Source organism: Amblyomma americanum, chromosome 3, assembly GCF_052857255.1.
Source record: "Amblyomma americanum isolate KBUSLIRL-KWMA chromosome 3, ASM5285725v1, whole genome shotgun sequence".
Lineage (NCBI taxonomy): Eukaryota > Metazoa > Arthropoda > Arachnida > Ixodida > Ixodidae > Amblyomma > Amblyomma americanum.
Window position 1 is genome coordinate 157,895,018 of NC_135499.1, and position 18,987 is coordinate 157,914,004.

Consider the following 18,987-nt stretch of genomic DNA (forward strand, 5'->3'; position numbering starts at 1 on the left):
GTGATGGAAGAATAGAACGGCTCGTGTCGAAAGATAGAACGATTCCGAGTTAAGGAGAAACTGTTATTTCTTGTTATTTGCCAGAAAAAGGTGCACTTGGGAGTTTATCCAGCCTTAACCTAATAGTGAGAATGCATGATATTCCGGTTGCCTGGGGTGGAGATGTAAAGAGTGAGACCAGGGGATTGAGAATGATTGTGCGATCGTGCCATTCAAGTCGGGGCTTGCAGAGAGCCTGGGTAGGGAAGATGCAGTGTGCGCTTTCATGGGGTATAGGGACTGGAAGGGGTGGGGGCGGGGTGCGGGGCGTTACGTGCACAGTATTCACCGCCGGTTCTTTTTGCCTCTGGAGGAGGACGAGGGAGATGTTTGCGAACATGTAATACCTTCCAGCTTAGTGTTCCTTCTTCCGCAGAAATCTCGTGTTATACCCGCTTCTGTGTTACGAATTCTGAGCGCCAACGATGTGCTGAGGAGTTCATTTTGCTCTGAAGAGTCAGCACTCTTCAGCTATCGAAAGAAAATGACTTTTAAGCTTGCAACGTAGCCCAGTTCATTGGCAAAGCACGTAGTCACGGTTGCCAGCCGCCAAGCAGACGAAGCTTTCTCACGGCACAATGAAAAATGTTGATTACCTAACTTTTGGTTACGCTAAGGCAGATAGTCGCGACAAACATCGCACGTGGTATACTTGCACCCTGTGCTTGCCTTCCGTCATAATTCCTTCGCCTGTGAGAATTCTCTCACTGATATCTGGTTGAATTATGGAGCTTATAGGTGTTGTAAGAATGTGCGGGGCTTGGAATGACTTCAGTTCATCCTTATTTTGAGCATTTCACAGCGCTGACGGACTTCGTGAGAAACAGCTGTAAGAATGCTTGACGAGGTAAGGGAGTCAACGACTGGGAGCAGTGACAGCAATACTGAATTTTCTGACAAGCACCTGCTACTAACCAGTGAATGGAGTCCTTTTTATGGGATGATTACAAAAAGAAGAGATGAGGCAAAGGTATTAAATCGATGAGTGCAATATACAAAAAATTACTGTCCCTATACATACAAAAATACAGCAAAATACATGATTGGAAACACGAATGACAGAAAACTCACATTTTCTAGTTCATTACACGCGGTGCCATTGCATGATAACAGAGCAACACAGGTCACTCTAAAAACATTGAGAGCAAAACTCTACGTGTTATTGTAACATGGCAAAGATCGAAAAAATTCAGGTTATTTAGTAGAATTGGCAGTGTATAGGTTAATGACTGCATAAGATAAATTGATCGGTGTGCAATCATCCATTTTTAGAGGCATGTGTGTTGCAAAGTCCAAGTGGTAAAACAGACAGTAAATACCAGGTGTTTCAGGGAAAGCTTTAAGTAATTCTCAAAAATAGATCTTTTTTGGAGGCAGAAATATGGTTGTTTCAGCATAGTATTAACACTGCGGGGGACACCTGAAAACCGTTGAATTCTTTTAAGTAGCAAGTTGGTTAGGTAATCTTTAATAATTAAATTGCTAACTATTAAAGGTAGGCGCCTAGCTGCAATTAGAGATTTGTAGCCGGTCGTTATTAATAGCCATATGATGATTTAGAATTTAGTAAACGCGATTACGCTTGGGGCTGTGGCTCGACAAAATTCGACTTTTCTGGCTAGTTACGTGCACTGGAATGGTTGCTTTGCCTGCATGATTTTCGAAAGCGCATGTATTTTGGCACGATGTAGCGAGGAGACTGTTGACTTGGGACCATTGCAATACTTTTCACAGCGCACTATTAGCCGTTCTAAACAAATCGACTTCATTCGCTGAGCTAAAAAAAAAACAAGGTTGGGTCAGTCACCTGCATGCAGTATAAGTATGGCATTATCATCGATGAACGTAAGATAATTACAAAAACAATAATAAGGAACGGCCCAAGAATGCTGTTCTGTGGGACGCCGGATTAAATCTGTTGGAAAATGGCATGGCATCCATTACTGTCAGCAGAATGGGAACGGCAGGTCAGGTACGACTGCAGAAGAGTATGCGTTAGCCCTCGGACACTTTAATGGTATAATTTGTTAAGAAGAGTGGCGTGACATATTCAGTGAAATGCCAATTACTAAAGTCTAAAAGTTCTCAGGGTGAGTTTATTAGCTTAAACGTTTTAACTATGACTTCCTTTAGCAATAGAAGGGCTGTCTCTGTAGACCTGCTGTTTCGACAACCATGCTGACATTCTGATAAGATATTTGCTTGGTAAAGAAGCTGGCGATTCGGGTTAGCATTATCTTCTCAGCGCCCTTAGAAAGGATTGGAATTACAGATATGGGCCGCCAGTTGTTTGCGTCGCTCGTTCGTGTTTCAACCTTTATATATGTTACAGAAACTTTTGCACGTTTCAGGTTATTTGGAATACTGCCGGATCCAAGGAGGAGGTTGAAAATATGCACTAAATGTGGACATATAAGACCGAGGACATGATTTATAGGTCTAATCTAAATACTGTCATTGTCGAGCACTTTAATATTTTTCAGCAAAACAAACATGTTGCGCTCTTCCGATTAGTCTGTGGATTTCAAAAGCAAATGGTATCTGGGGAATTGTCTTGCAGGGAGCACGAAGCATGACTCAGCGGCGCGTCTTTCTCTGGCCTGGTGACGAAGTGGGAGTTATACCAGTTGGATAATGGAGATCCGAAAAGCGGTTCAGCATCAACGAAGAGCTCGAGCATATCGGCTGGATTAGGGCATAATTTGGGATAATTTTAGCGAACTTGGCATAATTTGCCACGTTCGCTCTGGTCTACACGTAGACACGGTTACTGAACATCTGCTGGTAACACTGCACTTAAACTTTCCTCAATTCGGCCGTAATCCTATTGCCAACTTTTCCAAAGGTTAGTAGTTAACAGATAACTGGTACTGAAAAATACGCCATTAACAGACGAATTAAATGTTTGTGTTCAGGATGAACTATAGATTTCCGCGCACGCCTTTAAGCTAAATTTTTTATAGAAAATCGCACTTGTAAAATTTCAAAAATATAGCCATTAAGGTATTGTATGCGCCGTTGGCCGTGCCTTCATTGAGAACGACAGTACTGCTGTTATTCTGGGTCTTATTACAAAGTAAGTCCAGGCTGAATTTATTTATCCTTTGACACGTGAGTACGGACAGACGTGATTTTACTCGGCGAGTGGAGCATGCGATGATTATAGAAAGGTCACTAATGCGCAGGTTACAGTGCAACTGCAACGACGGGTGTAGTATCGCCGTTAGTGATTAACAGATCCCAAATTGTAGAAATTGTCGGAGTTACACGAGTAGGGGTCGCAATTACATTTTGAAAACCGGATGACGTTATTCTGGTCATTAGTTCTTTGGACGTAACACTCTTAGAAAGTGATTAACGTTAAAATAACCACTTGAAAGGAGCCTAAAACTACTATTCAAGGCAAAATCAAGAACAGAGTCAACAAAAGATAAAAATATACTAGTATTAGTGGATGAAGGGTGATACACAACAGAGAAAAGGGTGTTTCTGTTTTGAAAACAAAGGGCCTCATAATTTGGGCTTATCAAGGTAAATAGCGGCAACTCATCACAAAAAATTGTGTCAGAAACATAATCTGCTACACCAACACCAGTCGGCCAGTTCGGTGTGCAGAAAAAAAGAAGCTTATAGCTATTCAGAGTAGGCGCACTATCAAGTGCAGGGAATCATGTTTCAGTTATCATTATAACATTAATCCTGAAGGCAAAGTGTTCAAGAAACAGCATGAATTGGTCACTCCTGTTGAAAAAGAAAACAAGCAATAAAATGAAGGACAGTCTCTACGTGTTCGTTGTCAGTACCAAGTTGGCGCTATTCGGGGCAAGCGTATTGCTGCTCATTCACATGCAAAGCGATGTAAAATTTATATTATTATTATTTGTATGCACCTCCTGCTTGGGACACGCCAAGGCCTGCAGTATATTATAAATAAATAATAAATAAAAACAACCACATTTCGTTAAGAAACATGCTTTATGTAATCATATGGACGCTGTCCCCAGAGTTGATCTCGACTGCCGTGCTGCCCTCGCGCGAAGCACAAAAGAGCACTTTTAGAGATAAAATAGCAAATTTAGATACTGATCATATCGTGACTAAGCTGTCATACCTAGCATCTCGTTTTTGTCATGTTAAGTTGTTTCTTAGTTTATTTCGCCCATTTCCTTGTACCTTCATTGCCAAGTGTATACGTCGATGATTTTCTACTTCATGGTGCATATCTGTGTGTATCGGATTCACAAAAAAACTACTGAGCATACTGTTTTTTAGTCCACTTTCTGAGTTTTTGACTTTTTTGTGAGGTCTCCGCTTTACACAAATGCTAATTTTGTCTACTCACCCCAGGGCTGAATGCTTTGGAGAAATCGGCGACAGTCACTGGCAAAGCTTTCAACTATACGCCGATATTCCTGCAAAGCTTTGGAATATTTATTAGTTCGTGCGCAAAGTCACCGGCACGCGGAGTTGTCACTCTTGTTGTAAGACTAGGTGCGATCAGGTTTACCTTGTATTATTGGAGCCGAGTGCAGCCGCTTCTACGCTATTCGACATTGCCGTTGGTGACTTCCGCTCCTCATCTGGAAAGGTCTCGTCAGCTTTAAATTGAGCGCAGCTCAGAGCGGCGGTCAACCTGATCTTCATCGACCGCTTAACGCACTTGCTGCCATTGTTGCCGCCGCTGGTCTTTAAGTTCTTAGTTGGCAGGTGTTCACCTCAGTGAACAGTTTTACTGTCTGTCTTTGTTCATGAGCGCGTGCCGTCCCCACTATACGTGACAATATCAGGGAGGTTCTCTTTCATAGGAAAAAAAAAATGCCAGTCCAGATGAGAAACGTGGGGAGTAACTGCGGCAAAAACGTGTTGCTCTCGACTGCTCACTCAAGTTCATGTATTCTATTGGGGCTATCTTCTCCACCTTCATATTCGTCTTCCTCTCGTTCTAATCTGACCTGGATAGCGCTTATAATTTTCCCTTCTTTCTACGCTGCAATGTAAACAGTATACCCTCTCTTCCCTCGTTAGCACTGCTGATTGGCTTATCGAGAGGAGCTGTGCAGGGTGGACGCGGAAGCGGAAAAAATTCTGGCCTTCAAGCCCTCTGCGTGAAAAGTCAGGCCCACACATGTGGCCGAAAATGAAAACATTACAACAACAACGAAGAGGGTAGGGTGAGGAGCTGGATTTAAATTTGTTTCATTCAAACAGTGAGTCGACGCTACAACTGCGCAAGGTATACCAGTTTGGACAAAACAGGGAACTCAGAGCAAAAAACGCGACACGATCGGGCATGTTGTTCTTGTAGTGTAGGAAGCTGCGCCGTTTGCGCCGAAGCAAAAGCAAATGCTGCCGGCAGCTTTGATCAGTAGCGTGTATCGCAGGCAGGGTGGAAGCGCTGTTTTAGCCGAGAATTACTTTAAATATGATGATTATGGATTTTTATGGCGCAAGGGCAGCTATGGCCAATGAGCGCCATGTCACAAGGTATTTTTGCTTTTTCTCAAGGTGGGGTCAAAGACCCATTTCCCAAGGCTTTCACCCTAACTAAGCCGAGCATAATACTCATAGCATATCATTCCTATATCTTTTAGGAACGCCAACGCGGCCAGAGCGGCCATGAATTCAACTCTTGAAGTTGTGATCATTAGAATAAAATGTCATTGCTGCGGCTCTGAATGCGTTTTAATATTCAGACATTGCCGATTATAAACACTGGCTGATAAAAAATCTGGAAGCTGTGCGAAGTTTATTCCACGTGTACGCAAGCCTTTTCACTTGACTCTGAGAACATCGGGGCTATTCACCGGCAAGATCACTGTTTAAGACGTTGAGCGGGCGAATCCACCTCATATTGTCTCCTTTTTGTATTTACCAAACTAATTTCTTCGGGTGTTATTGCGATTATGCTCTTTGCAAGCCACTTCTTTATATTTACAGCAGGAAATTAATTGAACACATTGAGAAATTAACCTCTTGATCTGCCGCTCCCTGGCAACGGGCCCGGCGTGGGCTGGGCCTCACGTGGAGCTTGGCGGGTCGGGCAGAATCTGAGTAGAGTGTTAATGTAGTGGGCTCGGGCCGGGCCCTGGCTTGAAGCCGTGGGTCTGGTCTGGTTCCAGCCTTAGAATGCGGGCCGGGCAGGGCTGTAGTAGACACCCCCAACACGAGGCAATAAAGATGCGTTTTATTTTTAGTTATGAAATCACAATAGGATGAAGCTACAAAGCCACTAAGGCTAACACGCAATTAACTTCAAGAAACGATTAATGCGACGGGAATATTTTCTGAGCGCCTTTTGAAGTCATAAAAGGAAACCTGGTGGCTCTCTGAATATGAAGGGGCTATTATTGCTATACTCGCGGATAGCTTTTTGTGGCCATGGAGTGGAAGCTACGAAGGCGAGACGCAAGGCTTTCCCAAGCGCGCTCTTATCACACTCTCACGAGGGAGAGAGAGAGGTGTCTAAGCTGGCGGCGTGTGGCCGTAGCCTCCGCAGCATAGCCACAAAAAGCTGTCCGCGAGTATAGTGAACAAGGAACTGGAGAAGAAAGAGGCAGAATCTGTGCGCCAGAAAGAGTGACGACTAATCGCATTTGAGTGTCGGACTCTCTGATGAGAATAGAATCAACAAACAGAACTGTTTTTTTTTTTTTCAAAACACATGGCTATTTAATCTCTTCGCATTCGATGCTGTTCCCGCAGGTGAAGACGCTGAAGCTGACGGCCGTGGTGTTCGGTGCCTTCCTGGTGACCAACGTGCCGTACATGGTCCAGGAGGTCATCTTGGCCCTAGGGCAGCCTGGTATTCTGGACGCCAACGTGGTGGCCCTGTTCGGCGTCATATCGGCCTCGAACAGCGCCATCAACCCCTACATCTTCCTCTACTTCGAGAAGAGCCGCCGACGGGACTCCCGCAGTTTCCTACGCTCCCTCCTCAAGGGGTTGCCCTGCTGGGGCCGAAGGCTAGCAGGCAGGGACAATGGCAGGCGCCAGATGGCCAGCCTCACGGTGACCTACTCGAGTAGGCAGTCGCGGACAGTTACGACGGTGAACTGTGACTCCGCCACTTGTTCGGAGAGGACACAGTCGTTATAACTGTTTGTGCACGTGAAGTGTTTGGGAAGAAGTGGTCGCCGTAAGATATGCGTCCAAGGTAGTTGTTAAAAAAACATACTGTCGTTCTCTGCTGAACCTGTGTGCATTCAGTGACCAGTGAGAGTTTTGTTTATTGTGTTATTTGAGATTGCAGACGTACGGTTTTGTAAGTGTGCCTATCAGGATTTGTAAGGAAAAGATACTTTGAGCCAAACCTTTAAATTGGAATGTAGTTCAGATTATACCGTCGTAGCCAGCTGTGCTGTCATTACACTCTACATCAGTGTCCGAGATCCTGCTTCTGCTTATTCAGAACATATCTTACGCATCCTTAATGCTTTAGTGAAAATTATAATTCGCCATCTGAATAGAATTGCTTGCACATTAATAAATTATGCAGTGCTATTATTCTTATTTCCTTGCCCTAAAAGCCTGTTCTTTCTTTTCAGTTTTCTTTGGCTATGGCTCAGGTAGCTTGCTCATCATTGGTGATTCTGCAAAATTGATCACGCCTTACCTTTCACGCGAAATATATGATGACTTCTATGTTTTATGAGCGTGACATTTAAGTGAGGCAATCCTCAGGAATAGCAAGGGTCACAACACGAACACTTGCTCGTTGGAAAAGAATACTCAACAGGACAGAAAAGGAAGCTCGGATGTTATCTCGTGCACTGTTCGCCGCAGTTCGGAATCCCTGTACCTGAACTTTGAGGCGATACATCGCTGTCACAACATTTACACATTTTCATGGGAAGAATTTTATTGCAATCACATCCCAGTACTGATTGTGCTTAGCGCCAATGGTCGCTTTTGATCGAAAACGGACACAGGCGCTAAGTCTTCAACTTCTGCCCTCCAAAAGCCCATTACATTAGGTGATGTCTACTGGCAGATGGATACTGAATGCAGACAGTGATGAAATGCAATATTCACAGACACCGAAAATCAAAACTCATTTTTTGGTGGTGATTATAGTTTACCGACTACGTTGATGGTAGCAGTTACTTCGGTTTGGAGGTTGTCAGTGTGATGATAAAACGCACGGATATTTTGGATGCCACCTTGCAGTGTTTACTGTTGTGTGAAAGGGTGGTTCCAGTGTATATGACTCCCGGGAAAATACTGTATTTTTATTGCTCTGTGTATTAAGTTTGCAATTTTCACCTTGTACTTGTTCCTACCCGGATACTTTGAAAACCCTTTCCAAGTTGCGAGGCGACAAACGTCCTTCTATTCTCTCGAATTACTTGCTGTTCCTCCTTGCGATGTACCGCTTACAGATGGCTCGGTGAACAGGTATAGTTTTCTTTGAGCCCGTTGGACTCGATATTTTAGACAGCTTTGTAAGTTTCTGTATTCCTGTACCTGATATCGCGGCATTGCATTTCCCGTGCCTGTCAGTGCGAAGAGACAGATAAGTGTTAAAAAATCCGTATAAATTTGTTTTCGCTTTGTTTCTGAGCGGTGTTGGAGCGGGCTGGTGGTTTCCCCCGCACCTTACCAAAAATAAATCATGCGTTCCGAAAGCAAAGTGCAGTACTTCTTTCTCGGCAAACTCACGTGCTTCAACAGATGCGAACAAGAATCTGACTCGGTGAGTTTACTTAGAATGTCGCGTGGTGCGTAAAGTGATCACTTGCAAGTACCGGCCAATCACAATTCTGCCCGTAATGTTGCACCACGATTATGGTGACAAGGGGGTTGGAGGGTACAAAAAAAAACGAACAAACCAATGACCATTTATAGTCTATACTGAAACAGTTCTTCATTAGCTGCATACGCTCAGAGGAGTGCCAAAACTAATATTTCTCTGAGAATAGCTCCTCTTTACTGAAAATATGAAAGCCGTGTCTGAGTCGTCACTGGTTACGTTTAAAAGCGTTATTATTAGGCCAGAAAACAATGCTCTACGGAACTGGAATCAGACCAGAACACATATTAAAGCACATTATTTCGCATTTTAGCATTCACCAAGTGTGAACAACAATCCTAAGAACATGATGAAGATGATGAATTTTTATGGCTCGAGGGAATCCTGGGCCAAAGAACGCTGTGGAGCAAGGTATTTTCTTTTACTCAAGGTTGGGTCAGAGACACATTTTCCAAGCATTTCACCCTGCATAAGCTGAACGCAAGGCCAGGGGAAGCTTGTACCGGTCTGCATCACCGGTGTGTACCCGGCGGCACAGGGAGTCGAACCCCGCACCTCCCGCATGCGAGGCGGATCCACAAATCACAGGGACACCGCTGCGGTACTATCCCTGGGCACATGTTTCTGCGAATGACTATCTGCTAAGAATGCGTCTATGAACCGGGCAGCTATTTCTGCCCCGCAGCTGACCCGAGTGACGACGCACGAGAAATTCGTGTTCTAATCCATCCCTGCAGTTTTATAGAAAGAGTCAATTAAATTTCTTTTGATAGTCTGATGAACACAACGAGAATGCTGCATGAGCGCTGTTTAAACTATAAGTTGGTCGGCTTTCATTGTTTCAGAGATGACCACAATGTTCTATTAGGTTTGATACTCTTGGGAACTCTAATTTAGCTCCAAGGTCAATGGTTAAGAAATGAAACAAGGCCAAGGAATATTTATTTTATTTATTTATTTTATTTATTTCAATACCCTAAAGGCCCATTGCGGGCATTACATAGGGGGGGATTCATCAAGGAAAACTTAAATATACAACACAAAACATAAACGGCTGAACACAGAAATAAACAAGTTAAGAAGTAGGGTACAAGTTAATAGGAAAAAGTGGCTATGAACAGGTGCTTGGAAAAATGCACATGTAACAAATCCCACAAATCAAAATAACAAAAATTACACCTTCAGAAGTTACAAAGGATGGCATCTAACATTTCGAGGAACGTTTGGGCCGACACGCACACAATGAAAAAAAAAAGAAACGCACATCATTCTACATTGGAATTTTCTAAGTATGATCAAAGAGCTGTTTGAAATGATGATGTTCCAGTGATATTCGCAATGCTAGACGGAAGCGAATTCCACTCTTCAATAGCCAGGACCAAAGGTGAGTACTTGTATCGTTCTGTCCGAGCGAAAATGGGTTTAGTCTTCTTGATATGGTCTACACGAGCCGATGTGTGCGGTGCCGGGAGAAGATGTGAACTTGCAAATGGTGTGTTGCTGTGGTAAAGAGTGTGGAAAAAAGATAAGCGGCTGAATTTTCTGCGCATGACCAGAGGCGGGAGATGGAGCGATGTTTTCAGTGCTGTTACACTTTGGTATCTAGAGTAACGGGAAAGGATGAATCGAGCAGCCTTATTTTGTATGGATTCCAACATGTTAATAAGATAGGTATGATGAGGGTTCCAGATCACTGACGCGTATTCGATCGCAGGCCTGATTAGCATGTTGAATGCATTCAGTTTTGTGTCCTGGTTGCCTAGGTGTAGTCGGCGTTTAAGAAGACCAAGTTTTTTTAAGGCTTTGGCAGTTCAATATGAGTGTTCCAGGATAAATTAGAGTTAAAATTTACACCGAGGTATTTTACCGACGCTGGAGTTTCAATGATAGTATTATTAACTGTGTAGGCATTAGGACTCGGGCTAGCAGTGGAAGTAAACTTAATATAGCTCCGAAGGAAGCTCGCTTTTCTCATCACGAACGATATGCTTTCATCGGGTCCTGAAACTATCTGCGGGCCTTGTTTTTGAGAATGTTAATGCGTTCTAACATCCTTAAAGGGAAACTGCACTACTTTTTGAGAATTACGCTATATTCAAGGATTCAATCTATATTGGCTGTAGGTAAAGCATGCCAAGCGTTTTTGTGCTAGCATTTAAAATAATGACGTAATCAACGATTAAGTATTAGGCTTCTCCTCATTGCAGTGAAGAAGTGCGAGAAAGTTTAGTGTGACGTCACGGAAAGTAAGATTTTATATTCCTGCTGTCGTCAACCACGCCCTGTTGTGCCTTGTTTGATGTTGTCAAGCAACTCTACGCAGGCTTTAACTTTGGTGGCATTGTTTTTTTTTCCTCCAAAGCAAGCGTTTAGACATTGGAACTCTCTAGGTACTCTCGATGACGTCATCATGTCCCCCCCCCCCCTCCCCCACGTGGCACCGTAAGCTGCGGAGAAACTTGAAGGCCATCACGATTTTTGTCGATGATTACGCCAAAATTTCAAATGCTAGCCCAAAAGGACTTCGCATGCGTTACCTGGAAGTTTCGCACATTCGACCCCTTTAAGTTCGTCGATTTCTAAAACATATGCAGTTGCCCTTTAACAGTAAAAGTGAGCTTCGCCCTGGACAGTCATCACCACACGCACTAACATAAAAACGGTGGGCGCTTACCCCACTAGTACGGCGCGAGGTAAGCCTTGGCTTGAATACAGGATGATTGAAAAAATGAGAACATGGTGCATTAAGAATTTCGCTACGGTTCTTGGGATGGCGAGAGTGGATTGACTGTTAAGTTCTAAACCAAGAAAATGCATTGATTCGTTTGGCCACAGCGTTTGTTGGTTTTGTGCGGTTTCCATTCGTTGTATCCCAGCTGATTATGAATCTTCTTTGTGGTGAGGGAAATGAGTGCCCGTTTAGGCAAGCTTCCGCAGAGTTGAGGAGAAGAGTTCCTCTCGCCTTGGAAGACATATCAACGGTGGCAACGAATAACGAGCCTCACAGCATCGACCAGAAGCAAACCTTTCGGACTCTTCTTTTGACACTGTACATTTTGCACTCACCAGAAAACAAGAAAGCTATGCAGGTGAAGCACCTAAGTACGCAACCACGAGTGTAATAAGGCAGGGAATTCACTCCATTTCTGTAGTAATGATCATTATTTCGCCCTTCGCGGATAAGAGCGAACTGAAATAGAGACAGTCGTATTGGGCTGCCTACTGGTAGACAACCTAGATAAGACCAAATGACTCCGAAGCTAATACTTCTCGAAGGTATGGAGGACTCGCGACAAATGTTAATGGACGAGGGGGAACAAGGGTCAGGTCTATTGGTGACGAGAATCGATGGCAGAGATCACTGTCAATATCGATCGAGATCCGATGAGAAGCCCTAGAGCCTGGCTCTGTTTTCTTAAAAAGAAAAACAATAGAATTGCTGCCTCCAAATTTACTGGGTATCAGAACAAAGAAAGCGATGATGAAAAATATTGAAAGAAGTGCAACTTTATTTCTCTCTCTTTATGGCAGTAACCACCGTTTTTCGCGTTGTGGAAACTTTCTGCACGATTATTGGTCAGTATTGTCAGCATGGCCAGTGTAAGCACTTGAAATAACACCAGTGTCGTTGAATACGCGTTTAGCATAGTTTCGAAATGCGTAATGACAGTTTACCACCATGGATAGGCTTTACACACCCATGTCAGAGGGTAGAGTGATTCGAGCACTGATTTCTCACTAACATTCATTTCGATTACGCCGTATGGTTTTTATTTGTAGATACGATCCGGAGAAAATGAACAAGTACTTATGAACAGTCTCGTCAAGGGGAAGTAAAGAAACTTCGAAAAAGAACAGCATGTACCAGATTTATATCCAACGTGAAAAATGAGTTCCTTCTTTGAGAGTAACAATAGACGATTAACGCCCGGACATCGAACCTTCATTCCTCTTAGCAGCGGCTTCACCTGACCCCTTGATAGTCGTATATGATAATCGGGTCTTGTGTTGTGTACAGCCTGGACCCTAGTACGACAGGTGTTAGGTGAGGTCGATGTTTAAGCTGTTGCTGTGCACCTACCAGACGGGAATAAATTGTTGGCAAAAGCCCTAACGTAGTGACCGTTTATTAAATATTTGAGTGCTATTCAGTTTGATAAGTTGTTACTGAAAAATACTCGCATATGACCAATGATTTGCACATACGTTTAACGCAACGAGGGTCATGTGTTCTGTTAGTGCACCTTCTAGCAGTGCTGTCCACCCTATCTATAAGTGCAGAAAGCTCTGCCCATTTTTCTAGTTGCTGACCTTGTGCTTCGCATTAGAACTGAAACAAATTCTCTCCCAACAAAAGGACGCGAATAATGTAAATTTAATGCGAGGAATGCGACAACCAGGCAGACCTCTCCTGTTCTATTAAAGTCCTTCTCCTCCTCCTTCTTTATCTAGGATTAAGCCCCAAGCTATGTTTATTCTGTGTTTATTTTCCTACTCACGCAGAAAAGCAGCTTATATTGCAAACAAGCTGCATGTATTTCTTGTTCTGCTAAAAGCTAATGACGGTAGACAAACGCGCTTTGGTCTCAATATCACTCACGACATTCAGTGAAGACTAGGCCTCTGTGATATCGGAACGAAAATGGGTCTCTGAGGGGGAGATGGCGAGCTAGCTACGAGATGAAGGAAGCAGTCATCGTGCTTGCATCGAGAGTAATCGGATCTTTGCAATCCTCAGAACCCGCAATTCTCGCGCAAAATGAACGCAGCTCGCAATATGAGCTCCTTTAAGGCTTATTGTTGTAAGCTGACACTCGCATCTTCCCATCTAAGCGACGAAATGAGTGTCTAGACTCACTTCGAAACACCATTATGTCCACTCTCGTCCTTGAAATTCCAAGAAACCTTTCTCTTACGCAGCAATTACATAATAGGAAAATATGAGGGATTCAGCGCGAGACTAACCTGAAATCGTGCGTCAAGCCGATAAGAGTGAATGAAAACAGAGAGAAGTCATAACAGGTTTGAAAAACAATGCACAGGTGATATACGATGCGATGTGACAAACCTGCATTGGAGTATTCTGCATACATTTCACATTTGCAGTGATCGCCTCTATATAGGGTCGTTGCATTAGATTTCACCGTCGCTTCCGCTGTGGCGTAGGCTTCCGGAGAGTGAGGGCGGGTGGGTGGCGAGCAAATGTTTTCGGGATGATACAGGTGGGTGGAGCTTCTAGACCGGGACGGAGAGTGGAGGCTCGTAGGTGGGAGATGCACATATAGAGGTGGGTGCCCAGAGGTGCACCCACCAGAGGGTGCCGCCGACGGGTGGAGGGTGATGGTTGGTGCGTGACGGCCTTCTCGAGGGTGGAGTTGAGAAAGGGTTATGGTGGCCGAGTTGCGGCTCATAGCTGGGATACATGCTTTGATCGGTGGGCTTCTGCTTTATGTCATCACTCCATTTTCTCCATCGTCTTTATATCCCCTCATCCATTTACCCCAGTGCAGGGCAGCAAAGTGGTTTCATCCACAGGTTAACATTCCCGCCTTTCCTCTTCCTCCTCTTCTTCCTCCTTGACCGGTGGGTGCCCAGAGGTGTACACACCGGAGGGAGCTTCCAAATGGAGAGGACTTTACACGCGTAGTAACGTAGTAAAAAGAGTCTTAGAAGCATTAGGGATGGTATTTATTTCAATCACAGGAAACGATGAGGAAAACGTACATGTTTTTCTTTTGTCTTGTTCACGAATGACGGACTACTACTACTGCTTTCACCCCTATCATCAGAACGTATTCTACGTATTCACGTACGTAGTCAGTAGAGCCACAGCACAGGATTTTCCCTGCGGATTCGCTCGACGTTGTCATAATCATCACCAGAATAACTACGTTTCTGGAAGAGAAAGGCCTCTCCCATATCCCTCCAATCAGCCCTGTCCTGTGCCAGCTGCGAGCACGTTATCCCCGCAATGTTCCTAGTTTTATACGCCCACCTGACTTCGTGCCACCCCCTGCTAGCCTGCCTCCAGTGCCCGTAACGATCATCGGTTATAGTGCCTTCGCGTTACATACCCTGCCCATGCTCCTTTCTTCTCATTGATTTCCACGAATGTCATTAATTTGCGTTTGTCCCCCTACACGCACTGCTCTCTTCCGTACGAAGGAAGCCAACAGTCTACGAAACCAAGGAAAGCATAGGAGAATGTTTCTTGTTTATCTGTGCTGTTAATCAATGAGAAGTTAACTATAATTATTTTATGGCTGATAAATAATTAGTTAGGAAGTAGACGTAATAAAATCAGACACGGCAGGTGGGATCTGAACTCATGACTCAAATTCTGCGTATGGTACTGAGGCATGGCAGTGGCTACCAGTCCCCTGCTTTGAGGCGCATTTATGGTGTACATGACTTAACCTTGAGGGTGTTCATCAGCGCAACACTCATCCATAGCGAGGGACATAGTACGTCCTGTATTACCGCGATGGTCACGTGGAACGTAATCGAATTGTGAGTGCGGAAGCCGTGCGAGAACCTCCTGTCTCGTTATACTTAGTGGCACGGACAGAGACACTTTATTTTTCATACTTTTTACAGTCCCACAATAATTTTTCTCTCTTAACGAAGCCCGTTGTACCTTAGGCGGTGCGGGCTGGACAATAATATATTTCTTTCTTTTTCTCTGCGCCCACTAATATATGTCTCTTAACGTGGTGCGGGCTAGGCCACATTTTCCATTTTCATTTTTTTAGTCCCAATATAATCAATGTCGTTTAACATTGTAGCTGCCATTTTCCTTTCGTTAGCCGCCTGCGTTGCCCTCAGTTTAAGCTCAACTCTTTTCGTTAGCCGCCACGTTTCTGCCACATAAGTGAGTACTGATAAAATACGGATGTTATATAGTTTCTTTTTCAGAGATACTGGTAAACTGCCGGTCATTATCTTATAGTAGCTGCCAAATTCACTCCATCCCGTTCTTATTCTTCGAAGTATTTCGCTGTCGAGGCCCGGATCTGCCGTAGTGCGCAGAAAATCACCTCACCTTGCTAAGATATCACAATGTACCTATCGTATTGTGAGCAAAGTAACCGCCAAGGCAGATGGCAGTTAAATTAATGGTTGATCGCGCGAGGTTGGTGGAGAGGAGCAAACTGGGTCGCACAAACCCTGCCGGTGGCAGCAGCTGCCATCGCAGGGCAGTGGCGCATCGCTTAACCGCTGCACCATTTCACAAGGAGTAGTATGAGGACTCCCTGGGACATATGAATGCAAAGTTACCAGATACGCATATATGGGTATTCACTCATTTACGCTACCACGACATACTCTTCAGGCGGAGCTTAAGTGCCTTCTCCAATTCTTCATTCACCACTTCCAATGCTTCGCCACCCATAGTAAACTGCTCTCGCTTCCGAGATGGTTGAACATTAATTTAGTTTTCTGCACATTAATTCTTATATCCATTGCCCTGCTTTGCCATCTAGTTAGGTTCTCGATCCTGCTTTGCAACTCGTCTCCTGCGAATGTCTTTAAGGGGATGTCATCAACAAATGGGATATTACTAAGATATTCTCCAATAACTTTTACCCCAAATCCTTCCCAATTCAGTTCCTTGAATACCTCATAAAGCATGCGGTTAATTGTATTGGAGAGATCTAGTCTCCTTGCCGGATGACCTTTAATAGTCAATATTTTATCACTTTTCCTGCGAATGACTATGGTCGCTGTCCAACCACTACAAAATATTTCACAGAACCCTTGCATACGTTTCTTCTATCCTCTTGTTGTGCAATGCCTGGTTGACTGCTAAAGTGAAATGTTTTCTCCTATTATATGAAGGCCATACAGGGTATTCGCGGGAAGGCTGTGTAGCTTTCAAAAATGTCTTTTGAGGTAGAAAAAGATTTCTTCGCAATGAAAGCAACGCATTGGCGGATGCCATAAAATTTGGTAGACAAGTTGATTACTTGGGCAATTAGCTGAAACCTGCGAGTTAACTTTTTTAATTACAGCTGCTAGGAGTTTGGTTGAAATTACTGAATGATAGAAATTTCCTTAGCAGAATTATACCGATCATTGAATGCTTTTGCGGTGTATGCATTATTAAGAAAATATATTAATCAAATATGTTGTTATTTATTACGGATTTCTAAATTAGTTGGGAACTACCTAATTATTCATAAATAATGTAAGATATTTTTCATCTTTTCAGTAACCTCATTCCAAAGTTTTGGTCACTCGTCGGTTCCTTCCGAAGGAGAGCGCCGCTCAGTACAGGACACGAGCGAGCTGGTAACAATTCCGCACATGACATTCATGAATTTATGCGCAGGTCAGATATCGAAGGCACGTCATTTCTCTCTCAGCCTGCCGCTTCATTATGCCCAGCAGTCCGTGGTGTGGGCAACCTAACATAACGCCCCTAGCTTTCTATGCGCATGTCACACGTAGCGGGAACGTAAATCTTGGTAGAAATGTCTCTCTGAATCTGCATTGATTTACTCCTGAATATAACACTCATCTGTACAGCTTTCCCAGTGCTCGAGCATTATTTATGCGAGAGCATTTCTCTCCTTTTTTCTTCCGAGCAGTGCCTTGCGTGCTGAGATCACGTTAGCGGCCCGTCAACTCACGGCTTACAAAACATAAAGAAAGTCACAATCTGGTTCCCCATCAATCTAGTCTGATTAGATCAGGCCGCTCCGTTCGTCATGGGATACAGCACCACACGCGCACACGTACGCACGTGCGGAAAGAACCACAGGCTAGCCAGTGGTCTAAGTAAAAAAAAAAGAAAAAATCGCCCATTAAGTTCGGCAATTTTCTGGGGCAAGTGAGATATAGGCGGTACGCGAACATCAATGTACCAAGTGCAAACAACCTCAGCACAGTAACTGAGCTAACTTACAACCTGTCGTCATCGCTTCCTCGAAGGCTAATTAGCAGATTGGGGCAGAAGGGTTCAGATGAGAATATGAGAAGACATGAAAAGAACAAACCGGAAAAGAGGAAGCAGGATGGCCTGCATAATCAACGTGTTTGGCTGCACGTGGGCGAAAAAAAGGAAAACAGAAGAGAAAATGCAGAGAGCCATGAACGGCTAGGAATGTGGCCACGTCAGTGGCGTAGGTTTGGAAAGTCCCCAGTCACGTGCGTTCGCCGGCGATGAAATATATATTCGTTGTTCTCGCCATGAGAGAGTCGACTTCAGACAAGCGTAGCTGTATGTGGTACTGTCTGTTGTTACTTGTGCCTTATCGCAGTCCACTTTGTTTAGTATAGAGCGGCTGCTATGAGACTAAGCATTTTCTATGTCACAGGTTTCCGTGAAATTTTTTGTATTCTCAGTTTCTGACGTCTGGCCAATCCGCTGCACTTTATTTTTCTTCGTTACTGCTGCTACCTAAGAGAGCGCCGTGATGGCCTCTCTGCATCACACCAGGACGAATGAACTCCCAAATGTCATTCCCAGCGTTCGCTTTTATTAACAGTGATTTTCTGCGATCAAATCAATGTACAAGTAATCCGAGTTATTAATTCGTGATTTAGAGACTGATCCTGTCGTGTTAAGGCGGACACTTTATCCCTGGTAAAGGGGAAAATTCCAGGAGTTTCTTTAACGTTTCTTTAGGCTGTACTTAGTTCGTTCGAAGCAAAAGAAAACGCGTTTCTTCGAAACAAAGCACTATGCGAACACTGAAGTTACTTCGAAGCAAAGGAATACCAGCACTAAAGTTGTATTACAGTACAAACACATAGAGTTATATTCGCGCCTTTTATTATTGGTGCGCAAAAATTTGGATGCCGGTTAGCGAATATGACAACCTTAGTTTTCAAATATATAACATTTTGCAGGGGTGAACACAGCGTTTTGGTGTCTTTGCTGCTTGCTTTAGAGGATGAGCATTTCAAGCAGCATAGTTCTGAATGCGGCACATTGAAATCAATTGTCATAAGGAAGATCAGCTGCAATGACGAAGACTGCGTGGCCACTTGGTTTATGACTAATGCAAGGAAAATCATGCGAAACAAGGGACGCGATAAATCGGTTGACACAGCGCCGACAGCGCTGTTTCGGTTGTTTCTTTCAGTGAATTAGCACTTATAGTGCCCATTCCCAGCATTTAGCTGTTGTGTGTTTGTTTGTCTGCTTGTTTGTATATTTCTTTGTTCGCTAGTCTGAAGCCGGTTTTGTGGCA

At 43.9% G+C, this 18,987-nt stretch overlaps 1 protein-coding gene across 2 annotated transcripts in view; it reads left to right on the forward strand.

Moving 5' to 3' along the window:
* Positions 1-8,462, forward strand: part of LOC144123411 (oxytocin receptor-like) — a 67,878-nt gene extending 59,416 nt beyond the window's left edge. For both annotated transcript variants that reach the window (XM_077656244.1, XM_077656245.1), the window contains exon 3: positions 6,742-8,462. In XM_077656244.1, coding sequence (XP_077512370.1) covers positions 6,742-7,134 — 393 coding nt within the window. In that variant the 3' untranslated portion in view covers positions 7,135-8,462. The remainder of the gene's footprint in view (positions 1-6,741) is intronic.
* The last annotated feature ends 10,525 nt before the right edge of the window (positions 8,463-18,987 follow it).